This window comes from Girardinichthys multiradiatus, chromosome 21 (assembly GCF_021462225.1).
Source record: "Girardinichthys multiradiatus isolate DD_20200921_A chromosome 21, DD_fGirMul_XY1, whole genome shotgun sequence".
NCBI classification, from domain to species: domain Eukaryota; kingdom Metazoa; phylum Chordata; class Actinopteri; order Cyprinodontiformes; family Goodeidae; genus Girardinichthys; species Girardinichthys multiradiatus.
In genome coordinates this window covers 19,058,420-19,079,491 of record NC_061813.1, presented here as the reverse complement: position 1 = coordinate 19,079,491, position 21,072 = coordinate 19,058,420, and the positions used below count along the sequence as shown (strand labels likewise).

Genomic DNA, 21,072 nt, shown 5'->3' with positions numbered 1-21,072 from the left:
TCTGGAACTTTATTCTTGCAGGTTTATGTAGAGTATAGGTATCTTCTCCTGATAAAAAATCTTTAACTTTTTCAACCGCAACCTTCTTTCCCGTTTCATCTTGCATAACCCTCCTCAGCCTATCTACACCCCCAAAACTTCCCGGATTTGAAGGGCTATAATATACTTTCTTCATCAGCCGTCTTCCTGCCATCTCTGCCTTATGCTCACTCTGCCGATTACTTGTTAAATAATGAGAAAAAACACACAGGAGGGTAGATTTATCCTTATTTTTTTTTTATTTTTGTATTTAATATAAAAAAAAAAAACAACCAGAAAACAAAATCAGATAAAATGCAGATTAATGCAGATGAATTCAAACACTACTAGCTTTTAAACAACACTTTTGGGAAAGGTTACTATGTTCCTACTTTAATTGTATTTAATAGTAAAAAGAAAAAAGAAGAAAAATCATATAATGCAGATTAATTAAAGTACTGGAATACTAAAAAAAAAAAAAAAAAATGATACAACAAGTCATCAAACATGTGAGATCAGTTTGTCAGTCCATAGCACTCTGAAACAGAGTTAAGTTGTTTGAGGTGTTTCTCTTCGACCATGCAATCATAAACGTGCGCAATTGCACTGTGGATGCCTTGTACCGATTTCAGTTCATATAAAACCGTCTTGGCAATCGTCTTCACTCTGAAGTCATCCGCTTGTATGCGTCGAAGTACCAGAAGATTCTGAATAGCGGGAACGAGTTTGGGGGTTACGAGTCGTCGTACGATGCGTTGAAAGTTGACTTGGTAATAATCCTCCCCCAATACCTGCAGGCAATGGTGTTGACGCTGGCTCGGGTGGTTCGTTATACATCCATAGCAGGTTTCTCTGAGATAGTTCAAAGAGGTTATGTTGAATAAATGAAGTATCGCTGTTTTCACCGTATTGATGAGGGTGGTTGAGAACCAACCGTCAATTTCGTCCTCCTGGTTACTCTCATCCTCTGCTGAAGGCTGAGGGTCCTCCATCGGTTCCAGGGTTTGTGTAGGGGCTTCGGTAGAGGGTGAGTAGCCGGTGGCTACCTCCTCCTCCACGACCACCTTCATGTCTTCAGGCAGGACATTCGCGTCTACAGACTCAGCCATGAATAGCGGTGATGGTGAGCAGAGGTCTGGAGAAAGCGGTAGATATTTCATGTTGTATCCTGTAGGTGATGCAGGACTGAAGTGGTTCTCTGAGAATGAGGATGTTGAGGTGGATGGTGAGAAGAGGTCAGGGGAAGGCGGATGATATGGTCCAATGTTGAAGCTTTCATCGTGCTCAGGAGAGAAGTGGATCTCTGCTCGGTGGTTGTAGAGATCCCTGTATGGTGTCGGTCCACTCATTCTCATGATACAATTCTCAGTGTCTGTGAGCTTGCAGTTATCCCCCCGTATATATATCATAGGAAGGGGCGTGTCCTCAGAAGAGGGTTCGTTCTAAACGTAAAACAGGAAACGTCAGCGTTTTTTTCACTGACATGACATCAATCCAACTTCGTGACTTGTGGAAAAGGTCGGAAAGACGATGTCCAATTTCACTCATCTTCTCTGCCCAAGCTTCAAACGGCAGAGCCAGCATTGTCTTGAATACGCCGCAGTCCTGATTGAAAGCCTCCAACACAAACAGATCTGAGGGACTCGTCCGGTTGTTCCTGCGTCTGCTTGCCCGAAAAGACCAGCGGCCATTTGCTGTGGTGTTTGACCCCCACACTGCGCTAAAGAGAGGTTCTCTCTCAGCTATTTTAACATCGGATGGTATATGAAACATTCTCGCCCGTTTTACAGGTCGAGGAGACAGTTCATTTTCTTCTTCTTCTTCTTCCTCCCTCTCCTGCCTTGAGACTGTTTCAGGGCTATCATTAAGGTGCGGGATTGCAAGCTTTAACACAGCCCAGTCGCTGTGGGTGAGTGTACACAGAGCCAGTGATCCATTAAATACCTCATCTTGATCCAATTGACACAGGCAAAGCTCTCCTATTTCATACATGAAAATATAACCCCAGCTGCCAACCAGGCCATATGGCTCCAAAGACCATTCTTCCTGCAGAGTGTCGAACGGGGGTCTTTGTACCCTGCAGATGTAGTATGTTGATTTCTTAGGAGCATTCAATTCACGGGATGAATACTGGTAGACAGTCACTGGGTTTTCGCACAGAACTGACATACCTCTTGGCCGAACCGAGGTCTGATTTTCAACCATGGTTGTTGAAGTTGATGTTGGATCCTCATCATCGGTAGAGTATGTCATGACGGGAATTCCGATAGGTATCTCCGTTGAGGAAGTATATGATGCAGTTGCTTGTTCATCATCGATAGGTATCTCCGTTGAGGAAGTATATGATGCAGTTGCTTGTTCATCATCATCATCTTGGCACGCGTTGCGTTTCTCCTCCGCTTGACGATAAACTCTCTTAACTCTAGCCATTGTTGAACGGGTGTTCTTTTTTCCAACGAATGCTGCATGTAAAGTGCAGAGTTTTATCTCTGTATTTAAAGTAAACACTAAAGCACGCCCTATTGTTTTCATTGGGTTATTCAAGGTTTAACGATGCTTACAAACACACCCCCTCTATTTTTAATTGGTGCTGATGCCAAACAGTTTCCGATAATACCATATTTGTCTTGTTCTATTTATAACAAACACATCCCTGTGTTTTAATTGACTCATTTAAGGTATTGCCCCTAATGACGACAAGCAATCAGCATCCACGGTTACGCCCCCTTGGACACACCACCTGCTTGACCACGTGACCTCCTGCCCACATGGCACCCACATGGCCCCCACATGGCGCCAACCGGAAGTCCCGCCCTCACCGGAAGTCCCGCCCACCTGTCAAAAAGTTTGATGAAAGGGTGTACTTAAATTCTCTCATAAGACTTATAGTAAAATACTTTAGTATTGAAGGCGGAGACTTTATAAACATTTATTTGAAGGCATTTTAATTAATAAATAACACATTTGTTGGAAGCAAAAGATAAAAGTATAAGTTTTAAAAAAGAGAAAAAGAGAAAGTGTTACTGGAGGGCTTCTGTAAATAGTCTTTGAGAGAAATTGCAACAGAGAAATGGAAGACAGTTCATTCATTAAACTGATTGATTCTTTGTCAGAGTTTCTGTTGGCCTGTGTGTTTAGACAACAGAGAAACCCAAGAGACTGAGCAGCCGAGGGAGAGAAAGATCAATGATTTGACAGAGGACTGTAGCAGGTATGAAAAAGGAAACAGCACTGCAGAAAACACACACATACAATGAGCAAGTTGATATGAGGATAAGATCTTCAAACAGAAACTGAACTGACAGCTTTTAGTGAGTAACGATAATTCACCTTAATGAAAAATCTAATATTATGGCAGAGCTACTTATTATTCCTCTCATGTACATATGATGAAGTGTAACATTGACTCACTATAACAGAGGGGTGTGGAACAAGGGGTTACATTAAAATGTGAACCTGATTACCACTTTTGTAAAAACAAAAAGTGGCAAATAGTTGAAGTTTTTCTGATACATTGTATCAGAAAGCCTTTTTGATACTCTTTGTCAGAGAATGTTGCATCTTCAAAAAGACAGAGATCTGAGTGTTTCTAACACTACACACAACTTTCATGGAAGTTAATCTCTTTGGACTGTAGAGCCATGAACATTTCACATCAACGGTAGCAAGAAGCTGCAGTAGATCCCATGATATTAGTCAAAATTTGGTATTAAAAATTATTAGATAACAACGGTAGCAATCTCAAAAACTTTTCCTGATTTTATTGACAATTCCTACCTGCATTTATTACTTTATGAGATATACTATGTTGAATTCCCAGCCAATTGCTTGGTCAATGTGTGTTAACATAGCTAGCACTATCTTGACCTAACTACTAAGCAGGTAGGATGAAGGTCTCTGAAGAATTATAAGACCCCTTCTATTCAGGGACCACAATTTCTGATCTTGTGTTTGGTTAAAACAACCAACTTATATCCATCATAAACCCAATATGTGGATTAAAGAAATAACACAGCAGTTTTGTTTGTGTGTGATTCCAACGTATTACTGAGTGGTGCACAGCTGTGAACAGCTCACTGCAGTGGCTTTTAACAAAGTTGTTATCATTAGGAGTTTGATGTAACCCCCACATACACAGAGAGAGAAAGAAATATATATAAATCTAAATAAATAAAGAGGAAGAAAAAAGACAGTTGTGCTGTTTTAAGATAGGACCTACAAAAATCCTTTGAGCTTACCACAGGCGTCAAAACTGATATCTTTGGATGCATTTTAAAAGATATTGTGACAAAAAACTATCTATTAATTACCAATTGATTTAAGGCAGTTCAGGGATATATATCAGTGTAATAATATTTCTTGTAGAATAATTTTACAGAATGTGACTACCATTTAACATGGTTTTATGTTCTAGAATTGCTCCTCTCCATGTTGCAGGGTGTTGGAGTAGCACTGTTATTTTCATTCAGATGTATTCTTTTTTTTTTAAATCAATTCCTATGTTTCTGGCTGAAACATTGCTTATTTTGAACAATTATTCCCTCTGGTATTAGATGCTGTGCAGTTGGAATGATTCCTGCTGATATTTTCTTATTTTTAAAACCAATGTTCCAACTATGGCAAAATATTCTTGCGAAATGTTATATTGGAGACAATACATAATCCAAAATGATGAGAGTTGTTCATTTTATTTCACCGACAAAAACATATTGCCCTAGTTGCAATACTATTTCATTGAAAAAAAAATTCCACATACCAGGGCCCGATGTGACCATCTCTTCATAAACTGCCCTGGAGGTAACTTCTCATCCTTATCTTGGACATCACCCAGTAAGACCAGCAGGACCTCGAAATAGAAATTAAACTGCCTAATTTGGTCTTTCAGCACATTGCATGAACCTGATGATGCAAGTTTTCCTCTGGCAAATAAGACTGGATGGTGAGTTAGACCAAACGTAAGGTTTCTTATAAGGAATAAAAGCAATTTTGCTACAACTCAAAACTGTGCTGCAGCTTTAGCTTGTTTCTTTCTTTTTGTTGTCTTCACCACACTTCCATGCAAAGGTTTGCTGACCTCCATCGTAGAGGTGTTGGCCTCTTGCCTCTAGTGGGCTTCACAAGCTGTTCTAGTTTGACATACTGACACATATTCACTTGCTTTTAAGCCTTGGGATTAAGAAAGCTTCATATTGATATTTTGTTGTTGCATGAACAAAAACCTCAACTGTGATGCTGACCCTGTCCAAAGTAAATCAAAAAAAGTTTTGCCTTCATTCCCTAGTGCCAAGCTCCAGTTTATATGCACCACAGGGAGTTCAGAAACATCCTCCCCTGTGGCATCTCCAGGCACCATCTGCAACATCCCTCTCTGCGCCAGGGCCCACAGTGTCTCTCTCACGAAGCCTTCCAGCCATTTTCTGGCAGGTCAGTTCTGTCCAATCCAGCATTTCTGGCATTTTGTTCACCCTCAGATCTGTTTGAACTATGTGGTGCAAATCTTTGTAACATGCACCAGTAGAAACGTTCATTTCTCACATGAGAGACCTCTAGAATAACCCCATATGAACCTTTTAGATCCTTTGCTTTATTACACCATCTGCCAATCTATACATCACCAGGCTGTCAGACCCTCAGGACGGATGTGGAAAATGAACAGCAAGTATTTAAATTGACTTTTTTAAATATTAAAAAAAATTGTCCACCATTTTATAGCAACAACACTCTGCAAGTATAGCCAGTAATCCAAAAAACAACAATATTTTCCAATGTTTTCCTGTTAATTAATTGGCAACCAAGTTCTAAGTGACACATTCATTGAAGCACTGGTGTATATGTACTTATTCAAACTCTGCATCTTTCTGCTAAAAGAGTCTTAATCTCTGAAAAAGGAACCTCAACCAAGAAGCACTCTTTACTGGGTTGTTTTTGTCCATTTAGCCATGGCATCAGACCTCATGCCTTCAGCATGTGAATAAGAATACTCTCAGCTGCCCTTGTCTTGTTGATTAATACAAAGAAAGTGGGTAATCGGCATTGAAAGACAAAAATGAAAAGTGCCCTACTTAGCCCCAAAACAGATTCTCATACCCCCTGCAAGTTCAACACCAGTCAACATAAAGGGGCTGATCCCAAACTGTAACGTTTGCTGGAGTTACCAAAACTGGGTTGTTTTACTTACCCAGTCCACCAAGCAAAAAACATAAAATAAAATGAATTAATGAGTAAAGTAAAAATGTTGCATGAATATAAACCCCAAGAGCAATAGTTAAATGAGCACACAGGTCAAGTTAAGTGAAATAAAGCTTAGAGCAAATGAAGAGACCAAGGGAGCCAGAACAAGAAAAACGCTACTGGGATCTAAGGTTAAGGCAGATAAAAGGGAACAAAGGAGAGACAAAGGAAAGCACTTTAGTGAAGAAAAAATGGAGATGTAGAAGTGAAATAACATGATGGAATTGAGTTAATAACAGGGAATATTAAAGGCACAGAGAGTGCACGAGCGAGAGTGAGCACTTAAATTTGCATGTCAGTCCACTGTGTCTCCCTTCTTTCTTTCTTATTATCAATAACAGGTGTTTTCTGTCATGTGTCGGAGTAATAATTCTGTGACACATGTATCCACTGATAAGGAGTATTAAATTTAACTCAGGCCAAACAAGCTCACTTCACTGCAGTACGACCTTGACGAGAAAATAAAATCCAGATGCCCAGAGCAATAGTTTCTTGTTGCGGCATCTATGGGCAGGTGGTAATTTAAGAAAAAAATTACAGGGCATAGGGGTCTTCGCTAAGGCTGCTAACACTGGTATTTGTGGTCATCGACAGCCGTACTATTTTCTTGGAAGTGGGGAACTGGCTCCCTGACTCAGACATACTAAAGAATGTAGGTTATTAGTGGCACATAGCAAAGAAGATTATAGTATAAAAATGAAATAGCAAGGAAAATAATGCATTAAAAAAATTTTCCGGCTTTAACTTTTTCCATGTAGTAGCCCTCCAAATCATCGAAGGTTTTTCAATATAAGTAGATTTTGCAACATAATTCAAGCACCGCATGGGAAAATTAAGGAAAAAAAAATAGTTTCACTATTACAATAGGACAATTGCTACTTTCAAAAATAAAAACAACTTTTACTAATATTTTGCACAATGTCCTGACTTCATTGGAACTGGTTTTGTATTTTATCTGGCATCACACCGATCCTGTTGACACTCATTTTATGTAATTGAATTCCTTGATAATTTTATTAAACTGTTGGCCTATGTTATCTGAAAAGCGTAATACATTGATGGGTTACAGTTTTTGAATTTCTTATGTTTTATGCCTAAAACAAACAAAATCCGGGAAGATTTTAGATAGCGCTGTTGCCTTGGAGCAATAAGGTCCTGGGTTCAAATCTTTTTCTACATGGGGTAGGCATGTTTTCTCTTTGTGGATGCTTGGGTTTCAGCAGCTCTTGCTTTATCCAAAAACATGTATGTTAGGTTAATTGGCAAGATTAGAACATTTATTTAACTTACGTTCATTTAAATATGGAGTAATCATTCTTTTCTACGAGCCTACAAGCCCAGTTTGCTTCAAGCCGCAAGCCATTGGCCAGGGTGTAGAAGTCAAGATGGAATATATTTATTTAACATAAATATATTCTGTGCTAACTGCAGCTCTTCATTGAAATTTAATGTTGTTTATACTCTGTGACTTATTAAGAAAAAATGTTTTTTAATAGCAGCATTCCAAAAGATACCAATTTTCCATAAAATGCTGCTTGTTTATTTGGTCTAATTAATGACTCTAGAATCTACTTATATAAGTAATTTTAAAAACAAATCAATGGGAGTGTGCCTTGCATGTAATCTGCAAAAAGAGCATTTGTAATCCAGTTCAATTCAATTCAGTTTTATTTATATAGTGCCAATTCACAACACATGTTGTCTCAAGGTACTTCACAACAGTCAGGTACATACATTCCAATTAATCCTAACCATTGAACAGTGCAGTATCTCTTTTTAATTTTCATCAGAACTCTTGCTGCAGCATTTTGAATCAGCTGAAGGATTTTAACTGCATTTTGTGGACATCCTGATAGTAAAAACTTACAATAGTCCAGCCTTGAAGTAACAAATGCATGGACTCGTTTTTCAGCGTCACTCCTGGATAGGATATTTTTAATTTTGGCAATGTTCCGGAGGTGAAAGAAGGAAATCCTAGAAACCTATTTAATTTAATGCCCTCCAGGTTAAGTGATTGACTAAGCAGTTTCTTTTTTAAAGACTCCGGTCCAAAGACGACAACTTCTGTCTTGTCTGAATTTAGAAGCAAAAAATTTAAAGTCATCCAAGTTTTTATATCTTCAAGACATGCTTGTAGTCTATCTAACTAGTTGGGCTCATCAGAATTTATGGATAGGTAAAGCTGAGTATCATCAGCGAAACAGTGAAAATGTATCCTATCCTGCCTGATAATTTGACCTATTGGAAGCATATACGGTATATAGTAAAGAGAATTGGCCCAAGTACTGAACCCTGTGATACTCCACAATTAACCCTGGAGTTTAAAGATGATTTATCATTTACATGAACAAACTGGAATCTGTCAGACAAATAAGATTTAAACCAGCCTAGCGCTGTTCCCCTGATCCCTACAGCATATTCCAGCCTTTCTAAGAGAATATTGTGATCGACTGTATCAAATGCAGCACTGAGATCTAACAGAACCAGTACAGACACAAGTCCATTATCTGAGGCCATAAGAATATCATTAGTGACATTCAGCAGAGCTGTTTCAGTGCTATGATGAGCTCTGAAGCCTGACTGAAACTCTTCAAACATGTCATTGCTGTGTAAATGCTCACACATTTGATTAGCAACTATTTTCTCAAGAATTTTAGATAAGAATGGAAGATTGGATATAGGCCTGTAATTTTTCAAGTCATCTCAATCAAGTGATGGTTTCTTGAGTAATGGTTTAATTACAGTTACTTTAAATGCCTGTGGTACATATCCGTTTACGTAGGATAAATGAACCATATCTGAAATGGGGCTGGTAATCAGAGAGAACACTTTCTTAAATAATTTGGTTGGGATTGGGTCTAACATACAAGTTGAAGGTTTCCATAACCAAACAATTAGCAAGTAGTTTAACATTTGACTTGTTGTCCAATTGCCTGTTTAAAATTTTTCAACAGCTATTTACCTTCTACAAGTAAGACATAAATACTTGTTATAGCATTTATCTCCTTTGTTTTTCTACCCGTCCCATTATCTTTTCCAAATGTTCTAGTAAAAAAAGAATGCATTGACAAACATAATTATTGAGGAATTGAAAGGTGAATCCCGACATTATTTGGGCTTGACAAAAAAATAATAATAAAACAATCTAAAGACAGAAAAGTGGCAAATATTAGAGGGATTAATGGATAAGAAAGGGTGATGTAGTTGGGTAGCTGCAGTGATGAAAGCAAGATCTGATCAGACATTCGGGAGGGGGGTATAAAAAACTGCCAATGAAGAATGCACTCAGCTTGGAATTTATTCATAGACGTATTTATAATGCATGCCCACAGAATGAATGACTTCCCTTTGTATGCGTGGCAGCTCCGTGCATGTGTGTGCAACCTATAGTTGTATGTTGCAGAGCTTGCATCACATGTGCAGTTGTGCACTATGTCAAAGAGACAGGAGAATGCTGATTGATGAGAGAGTGTTTGTTTTAACGGGCCTCCGGAGTGGATTCACCTTGAGATAGATTCGCTTTCTTGCTGTACAATGCTTCTGCGGCTGTTGGTGGAAATTTGAAGCACACAGAAGCATCCAATATATGCCCTGTTTGAGTGTGCTTTTTCGTGATGTTTGTTTGGCAGTGTGTGCTTTTAGTTGTGCATTTTTGTAGCCATATTTAGTGTTTATGTATAACGTGTTTAAGCATGCCAAAAACATCCCTACCCCTACCTTAAAAGGTAAACATTGACACAGCCTATTAAACCAATGAAAATACATATTACACAAAGATAACAAATACAAAAGATGTGATCTCAAGAGCTTGATGTCCTTGGAGACCTCTGTTGCTCTTCAGGCACCGTTAGAAATCAATGCCACTTCACTGGGATGTTACATTGATAAAAACATGTTGCTCTTCTTAGACAATTTAATCCCACCTTTAAGAGGGAAGTGCAGCAGAGATAGCAGGGAATTGTTTCTGGTTCATCCACCTTGCCTTAAACAAGACAGGACCTGGTAGATCTCCCTCTATAGGAGGATCAATGGAGCAGCTAATTGTCTGACTGTTAATGCACCATTAGACTCAATTAGAAATACAGATAAAATAACCTTCCTTCAATTAAAGTCTCCTTATGTGTGGGTCACTGACATTTATACAGCTTTCTTTAGGGGTTGGTTACATTTTCACATTTCCCATTTTTAATTCCCTTTATAAATTAGAGCAGTGGTTCCCAACCTTTTTTTGACTTGTGTACCGCCGGAACCATTTTGCTATCATGGGCACCCCCTCCAGTGTATCCCCTTGGATTCGGGCTTTGTGTGTGTGTAAATATATATATATATATATATATATATATATATAGATTTCTAGATATTCCAAAGAGCTTGAGGGGGAAAAAAAAACTCTAAAAAGTTATTTGTTCATCTTCTGCCTACTGTATTTATTTATATAATTTGTATATCTTTTACTTCATCTGTTCTAATTTTCTCCCCATCTTTCTTATTTATCCATCTCTGTCTCTCTCTTTATCACATCTTTTATCTGTTTCTGTCTCTTTTCATCTTTCAATCTTTATATATTGTCTATCTATCTATCTATCTATCTATCTATCTATCTATCTATCTATCTATCTATCTATCTATCTATCTATCTATCTATCTATCTATCTATCTATCTATCTATCTATCTATCTATCTATCTATCTATCTATCTATCTATCTATCTATCTATCTATCTATCTATCTATCTATCTATCTATCTATCTATCTATCTATCTATCTATCTATCTATCTATCTATCTATCTATCTATCTATCTATCTATCATGTGTTGACAGCCCAGCCAGGTCAATCTTTTATTCTGCGCCGGTGCCTGGACTTTAGCTGCCTGTCAGAGGCAGGGCACGAAACACTTAGGCTATTTTGTGTAACTTCGCCGTAGTAGGAGAGTTAGTCCAGCTGCTACTCGCAGGAGAGGAAGTGCTGCCATCAAAACGGAATTCTCCGCTTTTAAAAATCACAGATTTCCTTGCCCTGCTTTCCAGATTTTAGCGGCATGTTTTACTGAGCACACTCTCTCCTCTGTTGGAAGCGGGTGTTCACTTGCGTGCGAGCAGAGAGAGAGAGAGAAAAGTGACAGCCATTTCCATTCTGCCGATCTATCATAGCTTATTAAGGACAAACAGGCTCATATGTCTCATTAAAACCCAGTTAAATAATAAAAACAAAGCAACATTGATATAGTGAGCCTGAATATTATTTTAAGTGTTCTGTTGTTGATTTCTTTTTAAATGTCTTTTTAATTGGGAACATATCCAAGGGGGGCGCACCACCCTGCCAACAAGGTAGTAGTATGTTTTCACAGTTGATGTCATTCATTTTATTAGATCACTTCGAGAGCGGTTTATGTCCCTGCGTTGTTGCTACTCAATTTTCTAACAAACGTGACAAAAGCTGGACAAAAACACACTCCTCATATTCTGTTTCACCAGTGCTGACACGCTGAGTTACGTCTCCCTGTAGCGGAGCGTCTTGCAGGTGAACAGCAGTGACACCCCTGCCTCAGTCTTTTCCACCTTTAGTTGTTTTATTGTGCCCTTTTTGCTCTTTTGGTTGATAAAAGCTTGTTGTATTTCCACCTGGGTCCTATTAAAGCATTAGACATCCAAGATCCTTACTAAATGATGATATTTACCCATCATCTTGGAAATAAAATATTAAACGTTTCCACATAAGCCCTGTAATGTGCTCACGTACCACTATGGGTACGAATACCCCCGGTTGGGAATCACGGAATTAAAATGGAGAATAAAAATGGAGGTTTCATATGTGCATGTGTAAATACAATCGGCCTCTAGGTGTCCCCATAGGAAAGTAAAGCTACTCCTCCGTCCTGCTTTGTGCCTCTTTCTCTCTTCTTCGTGCGCTTGTTGGCTTTTCACAACATTAAAGGCGGAAGTTGCTTCTTTCTGTAAGTTTTCTTTGATTTGCAATTCGTTATGGAAATGTAATATTTACTGTGTGCTGTCGGAATGTTATACAGGAGACGCTGAGTTTGTTTATGGCGGAATAAGGCAGCTTCATCTGACTGTCGTAGTCGTTAACACGCAGCTGTGTGGAATGTGGTGTAGAGCAGCTGATGAAGGTTCATTTAAGTTATCGGTTCAGCACACACTCACACACATTTATCAAATACAATATATGACTTTTTTTTTTAATCTAATGGTAAAAAAACGATCACATATTCTCTTTATTTTTAAGTGTTATTAAGAATGCCACCTGTGCATACAGTTAAAAGCAGATGTTCACATTCATTGTAATTCTCACTGTGAGATTAAATCAGATTAAAACTTTTCTTTTTTTAGTTTTTTTTTTAAGGTAAATTAGGATTAGGGAAATTTGCATGTCTGTGAACACCATCCCAGGTGTTAAGTACGGAAGCGGCATCATCATGGTGTGTTAGTGTTATGCTGCAGGAGAAATGTATGCACAAAATCAATAGCATCGTAAGCGATGAACATATGGAATTTTCTTTAGCTTTCTTTAGTAATTAGTTACAATTAGTCTCAATCCTATTCAAAATTCGTTGGCAGAGCTAAAAATGTGTGTGTGAGCAGTAAGGTGGCTTACAAACTGGACTTAGTAATACCTGTTGTGTCAGCAGGTATGGGCCAAAATACCTCCAAACTATTATGAGAACCTTGTGGAAAGATACCAAAATCTGACCCAGGTCATACAGTTTAAAGCCAAAAGCCCATTTTCACTGAAAGCCCCAGGATTTAAAGCCCCCTGATTTGATTTACCCGGGTAATAGGAATCCCAGGGAATCTCGTACCCTCTTTTTCCGTTGCCACGGGCCATTTATTTATATCAGCCTAATGACTAATGGGAAAGTTGTGAAAAAGACTGCAATACACCTTCATTCCAGCCGATGGCATTACTACTATACTCCGTTTAAAAGTTAATAATTTACTTTTTGTGTCAACTGATAAACAATAGACAATAAGCAGCTTTAGAGTTATACAGTTGAATAATTCCTTCCATTATTCCTTAAGTTGCCCTGGATACGTAAGCAGGAAAAGTCTAAATCATAATTTTACAATACATTTTTTACCAACCTGCATCTGGCCAGAGTTGTTGCTTTACAACTGCATGATTAATTTACAATAACTACTAAACACTGATGAACACACTTATTTTTCTTTTAATATTTTCAGTCCAGCTGCCCTGTTGGCTGAGCAGCCAGACCAGCCTGTAAGTGGAGCTCTGCTGCACCGAAAACTCTGAAAAAAATATTTCAAAGTAGGCTCATTCTTGATAAGCTGACTCCACAGATAAGGTTTTCAGGTCTACTTTTTCACAAAAAACATCTTAAAACAGTAACAATAGTAACCTCTGCCATTAGTGAAGTTGAAGGTGTCAAGACTCGCCGCACACAGCTCCGCCCCTTTAACAAATCCTGGGGAAAGCTGAAAAGATGTACTCCGGACCAGGACCATTTACCTGGGAAAGTGAAATTACCCTGGCAAATTTGTATTGAAACGCAATCTGGGCTTTACAAAGCCTGGGGCTTTCTAGAGGCAGTGGAAATGGGGATAATGCTACCAAAGACTTTAGAGAAAGTATAAAAAAATATAAAAAAACCCTTCCCTAATTATTCTGGTGTTTAGCAAATCATAATTGGTTATGGTAACTGACCTAAAACATGAAAGTTTAGTCTGGTTTATCATCAGGCATATGCAGCATCTAATCAAACATTATGGACCTGTTCATATCATAAGTGGCTGACTGAGACTCTTTTGTCCCATTTGGCAATTGTAAATATGAAGAAAGAAAAATTGCATGTGTGTTGCTTAGGACTCCATTCTTTGACAACTTTTTCAATATCTACATGCTCACCCTAACTCAGAATCCAGAACGCTAAAACATCGATTAGAATATGTTCACTGATGACACACAATTTTATATTTCTGTGACACCACATGACCACAGCCCATCACAGTTTATGAGTAAGTGTGTCCATAAGATAAATAAGAGGACAAATCATAATTTCCTTTAACTAAATAGAGAAAATACAGAATTCATTGTTTTTTTTTCCCAAAAACGATTTTCTAATATTAACGTTTAGGGCATTAAAGTAGTAAAATTAAAGTCTGAGACCTTGGTAAAAGTGTTTCTAGAGCCAAACATTGTCTGGATACCCAAACCATTGCACGTTAAGTTCATATTTGAGCATACAATTGCACAAAATATGAATAATACACAAATATATATTTTTTAAATCTGCAAAAGGCATTTAATTTTTAACTTTTGGCCTATTGGAAACATGGTATCTTCGACTTACTTCATTAGTCACAAAGACAGAGACTTTCTTTAAATATACCTATGCCACTATGCAATCCTTAGGCAAATAAAGGTATTAATAATTAGAACAACAGAGGAATGTATTAGTTAAAAAAAAAAACTATTTTCAGCCCTTCCACCTAGTGTTGTCCCTTTTTTCATCTGGGAATTGCTGCCTCACAGGAACACAGTGTATAAGCTGGGAATGGAAAACGTTTTTAAATAAATGAAAATGAAAGGGCTCTCTTTTCATGATTCGACACCAGAACACTAGAATCTGCCTTTTTCTCCTGTAGTGTGATCTCTAGTGTGAACTGAAGAGTAGACTTTTGACCACCCAGACCATGGATGAAGAGTGGACACCCTTGGACTGCCTGCTCCCATCAGGTACTGTTCTCTAAAGCAACAAATACCTAAACATAAATCCATGTCTGTAAAAAAGACGAAAGGTTTGTATGAACCATGACAATATTTAAAGCTGGTATAGCATTTGCTTAGCTGGTATAGCAAGTGCTATGATGAAAAAAGTGCTCTAGACACTGAACATGTAGCTTCATGGTGATAATGAGGAGACAGAAAAGTAGAATTTAATACATGCCTGCTGTTTATTTTGAGGTAGCTGCTATGAAAGCTCCTATACTTAGTTTTATAGAATTGCTTCTCAACCACCCCTGCTCTTTTTCCCTGTTAGGCATATTCCTGTTTCACCTAAAATCTACAATCATCTCCTTTGTTTCTGTTAACTTTCAAGAAAACAAATTTGATTCTTCAAACTCCATGCCACAAAGCTGTCCGCCAGCTTTCTTTACTCAGTCTCTTGATCATCTGTGACACGCCTAACGACGGCAGAGTTATCTGAGCACTTCTGCAGATGACAGAACTCTGACTTTTACTGGAAGTCGGTATTCCATCAGATTCTATCTAAATACTAAGAGAGCATGAAAGGGTGGCACTTTTTACAGACTAGGCTCTTGAAGGTTGTGTGGGTTGGATTCTGTATATTGGATTGGTTCCAGGCGCATCACATTCAGATTTAATTGGACTGAGTTCTTGGAATTGCTAATACTGGGTTGGTTGTTTCCAAAAATTAAAGTGAGTGTTTATTTTTACGTTGAAGAATGGGTTCAAATATTTTAATTCTAAAATAATTCGTGAAAGTCTTTGTTGTGAATCTTTGGTAGTTTCTGAGTGGTTTATGCAGTGTGGCACAGTGTCTTACTGAAAGGAGAGGCTTCTGTAGAAAAGTGCCTTGTGGGAGGGGTGGTTTATGCGTAACAGTGTTTGGTTGGGCGCAACATGTCAAGGCAGCATCCACATAAAAGACAGATTCAAGGTTTCCCTGCAATATATTGGATTGTAACAAATAAAGTGGTGTTGTTTACCTATGGCTGCTTTGTGTAGGCTGATCTCTCCATCTGATGAAATGCATGCTTCACACCACAGTCCCACTTGGTTTCCTCTCTCTGTTTTGAACACTGGGGGAATTGCATTCCAGAAACAAATCACTTGCACTTTGATGACACCACTGTGTAGATGTATTAGCTATGGCTTTTTGATGTACTTGCTTTGATTCTTAAAATATTGCAAAAAAAGAAGTAATTAAGCTTGGTCTTGAATTAATTCCCTGTTGTCATTTAAATTCACTTTGTTCACACAACGCTGAAATTTTAATCTGACATTTGACTCACACAGTCAACTTCTTTTCATTGCTTCCCTAACTATAGTCAGGCACTTTGTATATTTGTTGATGCCCTGAATGCATAAAGACCACCCACAAAATATAATTGTTTCTGTGCCCAAATTTAGTAGGTGCCTTGGATTTTTAACTGAATTCATAAATGCACCTTATTTTTACTGGAGGAAGAAATGTTCTTACTGTCCTGCAGACCTGAGAGGAAAGCTGGGTACAGCCGCCTTTAGCCACCGCTACTGGTACAAGGTGTTTGTGAGCTCCCAGGTGGTTTGTCTGTATGTGTGTATTTCTGTGTGTTTCTGAAGGAGAGAGAGAGAGTACGGAGGAATCAAGCCTGATGTAAGCCTAAGGACAGGCTTTATCCAGAACAGCAAAGGTCAAGGAGATTGTACAACAGTTTGGCCTGCAGGGCTGACAGAAAGGCACATGTAATGTTACGGCATGTCTTGTATTACAGCTGGTTGAAATTCCCGATTCTATGTAATTTATGGGATGCATTTTATAAACAGATAAGTTTTATGATTGCGGTGACAGAAGCTCCTGCTTCACAAGATTATCTATGCACTGCAATATATTTAGTAATAAAGAAGGTTACGTTTTTCTTTTTTAATGAAAAGGAAAAGCACTTTCCTCTCTTTATCTCAATTTAATAATGTTGTGAGTGTTTCACACTAGCTACGAATATTTGTCTTCCACAAAAAAAAAAGATGAAAATAGAGATCCTAGGATTGAAAGCCACATGATGTATCCTCAGCACACTCAGCTCTGTCTGAGCCTGTCTGATCCCTTTTTTGGATTCATTGGTATACAAATGTCACAGATGTTCCAAGGAAAACAACAATCGAACACTGTTTGTTGATGAGATGAGTTTTATAGGTCTGCGTACTAAGAAAGAACACCTGTTCAATACATATATATTTGGGATTGGCTCTTGTGCATTTCCTGGAGCTGCAGTTCTATGCAAATGTGGCTTGGAGCTCATAGTTCTCCAGGGTTTCTGAAGGTCTTTGGCATTTTTATATGTACTGCTTTTTATTTATTTTCACTGCAGTTGTTGTATCTAGCCATTTTCTCATGTAGATTTTTATGTTAGGTCACTTAAAGCACACCAATGAGTTATTTTGTGACTGCCAGCCTTTCTTTAAGACATCTGATTTTCGAATATTAAAGTGATTACCAAAGAGCTGTTAGCCAGTAATTTTACATTTTATCACATGGTGTGCTGTGTGGTTTAAAAAATGTGAAGCAACAAGTAGAAGACAAGCAAATTAGAAATTTAATGCCTATAGAGATATCTAGAGTTAAACAATGTCTGAAAATAATGTTTTTAAATGACAGGAGGAAAATAATCCAGCAATAACCTGACAGAAGTTTGGAGAGCAACATGCTACAATAGATCTATATGCTGTATGTGACATTTTCAGCTAATAGCTGTTTTGAAACTGGTATATTGGTTTCAACATTTTATTTTGTACCTACAAAATGTCATATGTTTACATTATTAATAAATATAAAAGAAAATACATTTTTTGTGACAGACTGTTTAGTGACTCGGTTGTATTCACTTAATGGGGCCTTCGAACAAGCTAAGGATCCTGATTCTCATTACATTCAGCAAGACAGATCCAAAAGGAAGAACTGTTTTTCTATTTTTTATAAAGTCTTATAGAATTCAACTGAAATGCTGCTAATTTAAAGGATAAAAAAGATAAAATTTTCCAGCATTTCTTTTTTATTTATTTTCCAATTTTCTTCTTCTCCTCGATGTACAGTATTACTTTTTGACAGCCAAATTTGTGTGTGAAAGATGTTCATGGAAAACTAAATTAATTCTTTTGAATAATTAAAGAAGAAGAAGACTGTCTTGTCCAGGAAAACATGACATTCTACTTAGTTTTCTTAAACAACTTATCTGTGTAGTTTTAACAAAGCAGAATTTAAATGTTTAATAAAGTATATGAATTTCAAACTTCTGTAATAAATTTGGACTTAAAGTGAAACCAGTTTGCTTTTGGGATATGGGAGAAATAGATTACGAATTTGTGATTCTAGTTAAGTGAGTAATTACTTTTTCTAATATAATTAGATAGGTGACTCAAAGCAGTTTCGTAGACAAACGTGGGCCATCATATCTTCATTAGTAAAGCAGTTTCTTTAGTATTTACCAAACGTGACATTTTTTTGCTGTGAAGCTGTAATAAACAGTCAATGAGAGGTATTTCATACAATTCAATTCAAATGCAAAAATACTTCATTATTACCAAAGCAAAATTAAATTTTGTTGTAGTTCAGATTATGCAGGTGTTGTAATTATTAATATGAATATATTATTTAATATTAATACTTTAATATTTTATTAAATAATATTTCGGTCTGATAAGGGTTGTCCTGTGAATACCAGCCCAATAAGGTGGTGATATTAGGACATAATTGAAAGGGATGAGCCAAGCTCCGACATTATTGAACAGCAAAACTCTGTACAGACAAGGAATGAATTCACACAATTTCTTAAAATACAAGAATTTATAATCAAAAATAAGTCAACTCAAAGTCAAACATATTTCAATCAACATACTCTTTCCTATGCTAAAACAATCCAACTAAAATACCAAGCAGAATGAAAGAATAAGGAAGACTAATGGGCTATGTACAATATAAACAAGTTGACCATGACCAAAAGAGTGATGCGATGTTATCATGCAGTATTTATGTTTGAGAACCAAGGATTATCTTGAAGAATCTGGAATTGAAGTTAAGTTAGTCTTAGGCAATAATCAGCAAATGTTTAGACAACCATTCATAATGCAAGATCTGACAAAATATTATTTTAATAAAATAATATTTTAAAGAATGATTTGCTGGATAAAACCAACCTTATGGATGACCAATTCTCAATGGTGTTTATTAGCTGCCTTTATTTATTAAAATAATATTTAAAGAAATATTATTAAGGAAATAGTAAAATAATATTTAAGGAAATATTATTTTGAATAAGAACCAAATCCTTCTGGAGAAATGGGGCTTAATGTTGTTTACTTAGTTTTCAAGTTTAGTAAAATAATATTTAGGGAAATTGAACTTGAAAACTAACAACCTTTTTGGGTAAATGATCTTTAGCAGGCAAGCACGTTTTCTTAGCTGTTAGCGGTTGAAGCTAATAAAAGAAGCTGATAGCTTATCATCAGAATCAAACACACACCTTTAAAATACCATTAATAAAAGGGTTAAATTGCATAAGCGTGGATGACTCAATGACTTGCAGCATTCACTCCTCCTGGATAAGCATGTAGCGACAGTGGACAGTCTCTTGCATTGACTTTGCAGCAATCCCTCATACAGAGCATGCATGTAGCGACAGTGGAAAGGAAAACTCCCTTTTGAAAGGAAGAAACCTCCAGCACAACCAGGCTCAGTGTGAGCGACCATCTGCCACAACAGACTGGGGGTTTGGGAGAACAGAGCAGAGACACAAAAAGAAAACAGAAGCACTGATCCAGGAATACTTTCTATGGGAAAGAAAACATTAATAGTAGTAACTCCTTTAGTGGCTTCATCTAGGAGAGAACGACAGATAACCAGATGAACCAGTTTTCAAGTCTAGATTATGAGAGAGAGCACATACAGTTAGGCACAGTTAAAGCTCAGCCAGTAGCTACGTTTAGGAGAGAGACACTGAACAACACAGAAAGACAGGGCCAAATGTATAATATGTGGGGGGTGAGCATTAAGATGTTCGCAGCAGCAGCTCAGCTGATGTCCCCCTCCAGGAAGGTGTCACAGCTAAACACAGAGTCAGGCCAAGTGTATCTTCTAGGAAAAGAAAAAACAGAGAACATAAAGTTAAAAGCATAAATAACAGCAACTAAAGCAAAATTGGAGAGTAGTATGAGAATGTAGCAGAGTTCTGCTCGGTCAAATACAGGAAAGTTGATTACATAATGCGATGAAATTTATCTACATCAGTCACATTTACACTGGACAGCAACAAAAAAAGGTTTCCCCCAGACTTTAACTAAACCTTTTTTATATCAACCAAAAAACACGAACAAGCTTGTGTTTTTCTTTGATTACATACAGTTTTTAAGCAGATAGGTTGGTGTTGAGAGGCATTTTCTCTTGTCACAATAGAGATTTGTAAAATGGCAACTTGCAAATAGCTGAAGGGGAGATGAGACGCCAGTCATCAGGTTTTTCCCAGTAGGAGATACCTGATAAGAGGGACTAGTACCCATACTGAGAAAATCTAAGTACACTGCAATAGTTCAGCAAGACTAGCAAACTATCTCAAATTACATACAGAGATAACGTTTGATTTTTTGTCTGTGTTTGGTTACAGGTTGAATTTTCCAACATATACAGTGACTCTCAGGAGTGTAAACACTCCTGTTAAAATACCAGGTTTTTGTTATTTAAAAACATTTGACCATGATGAACAATTTAAAAACATTTTCCACAAATCACAGTTCAGCTGACAAAGAAGCAAATCTGTAAATAAAAAGGGGTAGTAACCTTGTTGCATAAATGTGCATAAACTTTAACCAGTACCTTGTTGAAGCCCCTTTAGTGTCAACTTGAACATTTTAGTCTTCTTGAGTTCACACCCTCCATCATTTGTAGTGCATCTTATTAACTTGAATAAACTTCACATGTCCTACTAAAGGTTCAGAGGGATCTCATTGAACTAAGGTACTGGTCAGGAGAAGGGTTTTCTACTTGTGGCAACAGTCTAGTGTTTTTGGTGTGTCGTTACTAGGGTTGTGAGATGGAAGCCTTTTTTTTCCAAATAAAACCTGCAAGCCCTGC

At 37.4% G+C, this 21,072-nt stretch overlaps 1 protein-coding gene across 5 annotated transcripts in view; it reads left to right on the top strand.

Annotated features, from left to right (window-relative positions):
- The first annotated feature begins 12,120 nt into the window (after positions 1-12,120).
- Positions 12,121-21,072, top strand: part of tpk1 (thiamin pyrophosphokinase 1) — a 124,265-nt gene continuing 115,313 nt past the window's right edge. For 2 of the 5 annotated variants that reach the window (XM_047348918.1, XM_047348919.1), the window contains exons 1-2: positions 12,122-12,204; positions 14,873-14,963. In XM_047348918.1, coding sequence (XP_047204874.1) covers positions 14,921-14,963 — 43 coding nt within the window. In that variant the 5' untranslated portion in view covers positions 12,122-12,204; positions 14,873-14,920. Of the gene's footprint in view, positions 12,205-12,242; positions 12,379-14,872; positions 14,964-21,072 lie in introns of those variants that run through there. The other 3 variants (XM_047348920.1, XM_047348914.1, XM_047348915.1) reach the window with 3 other exon arrangements.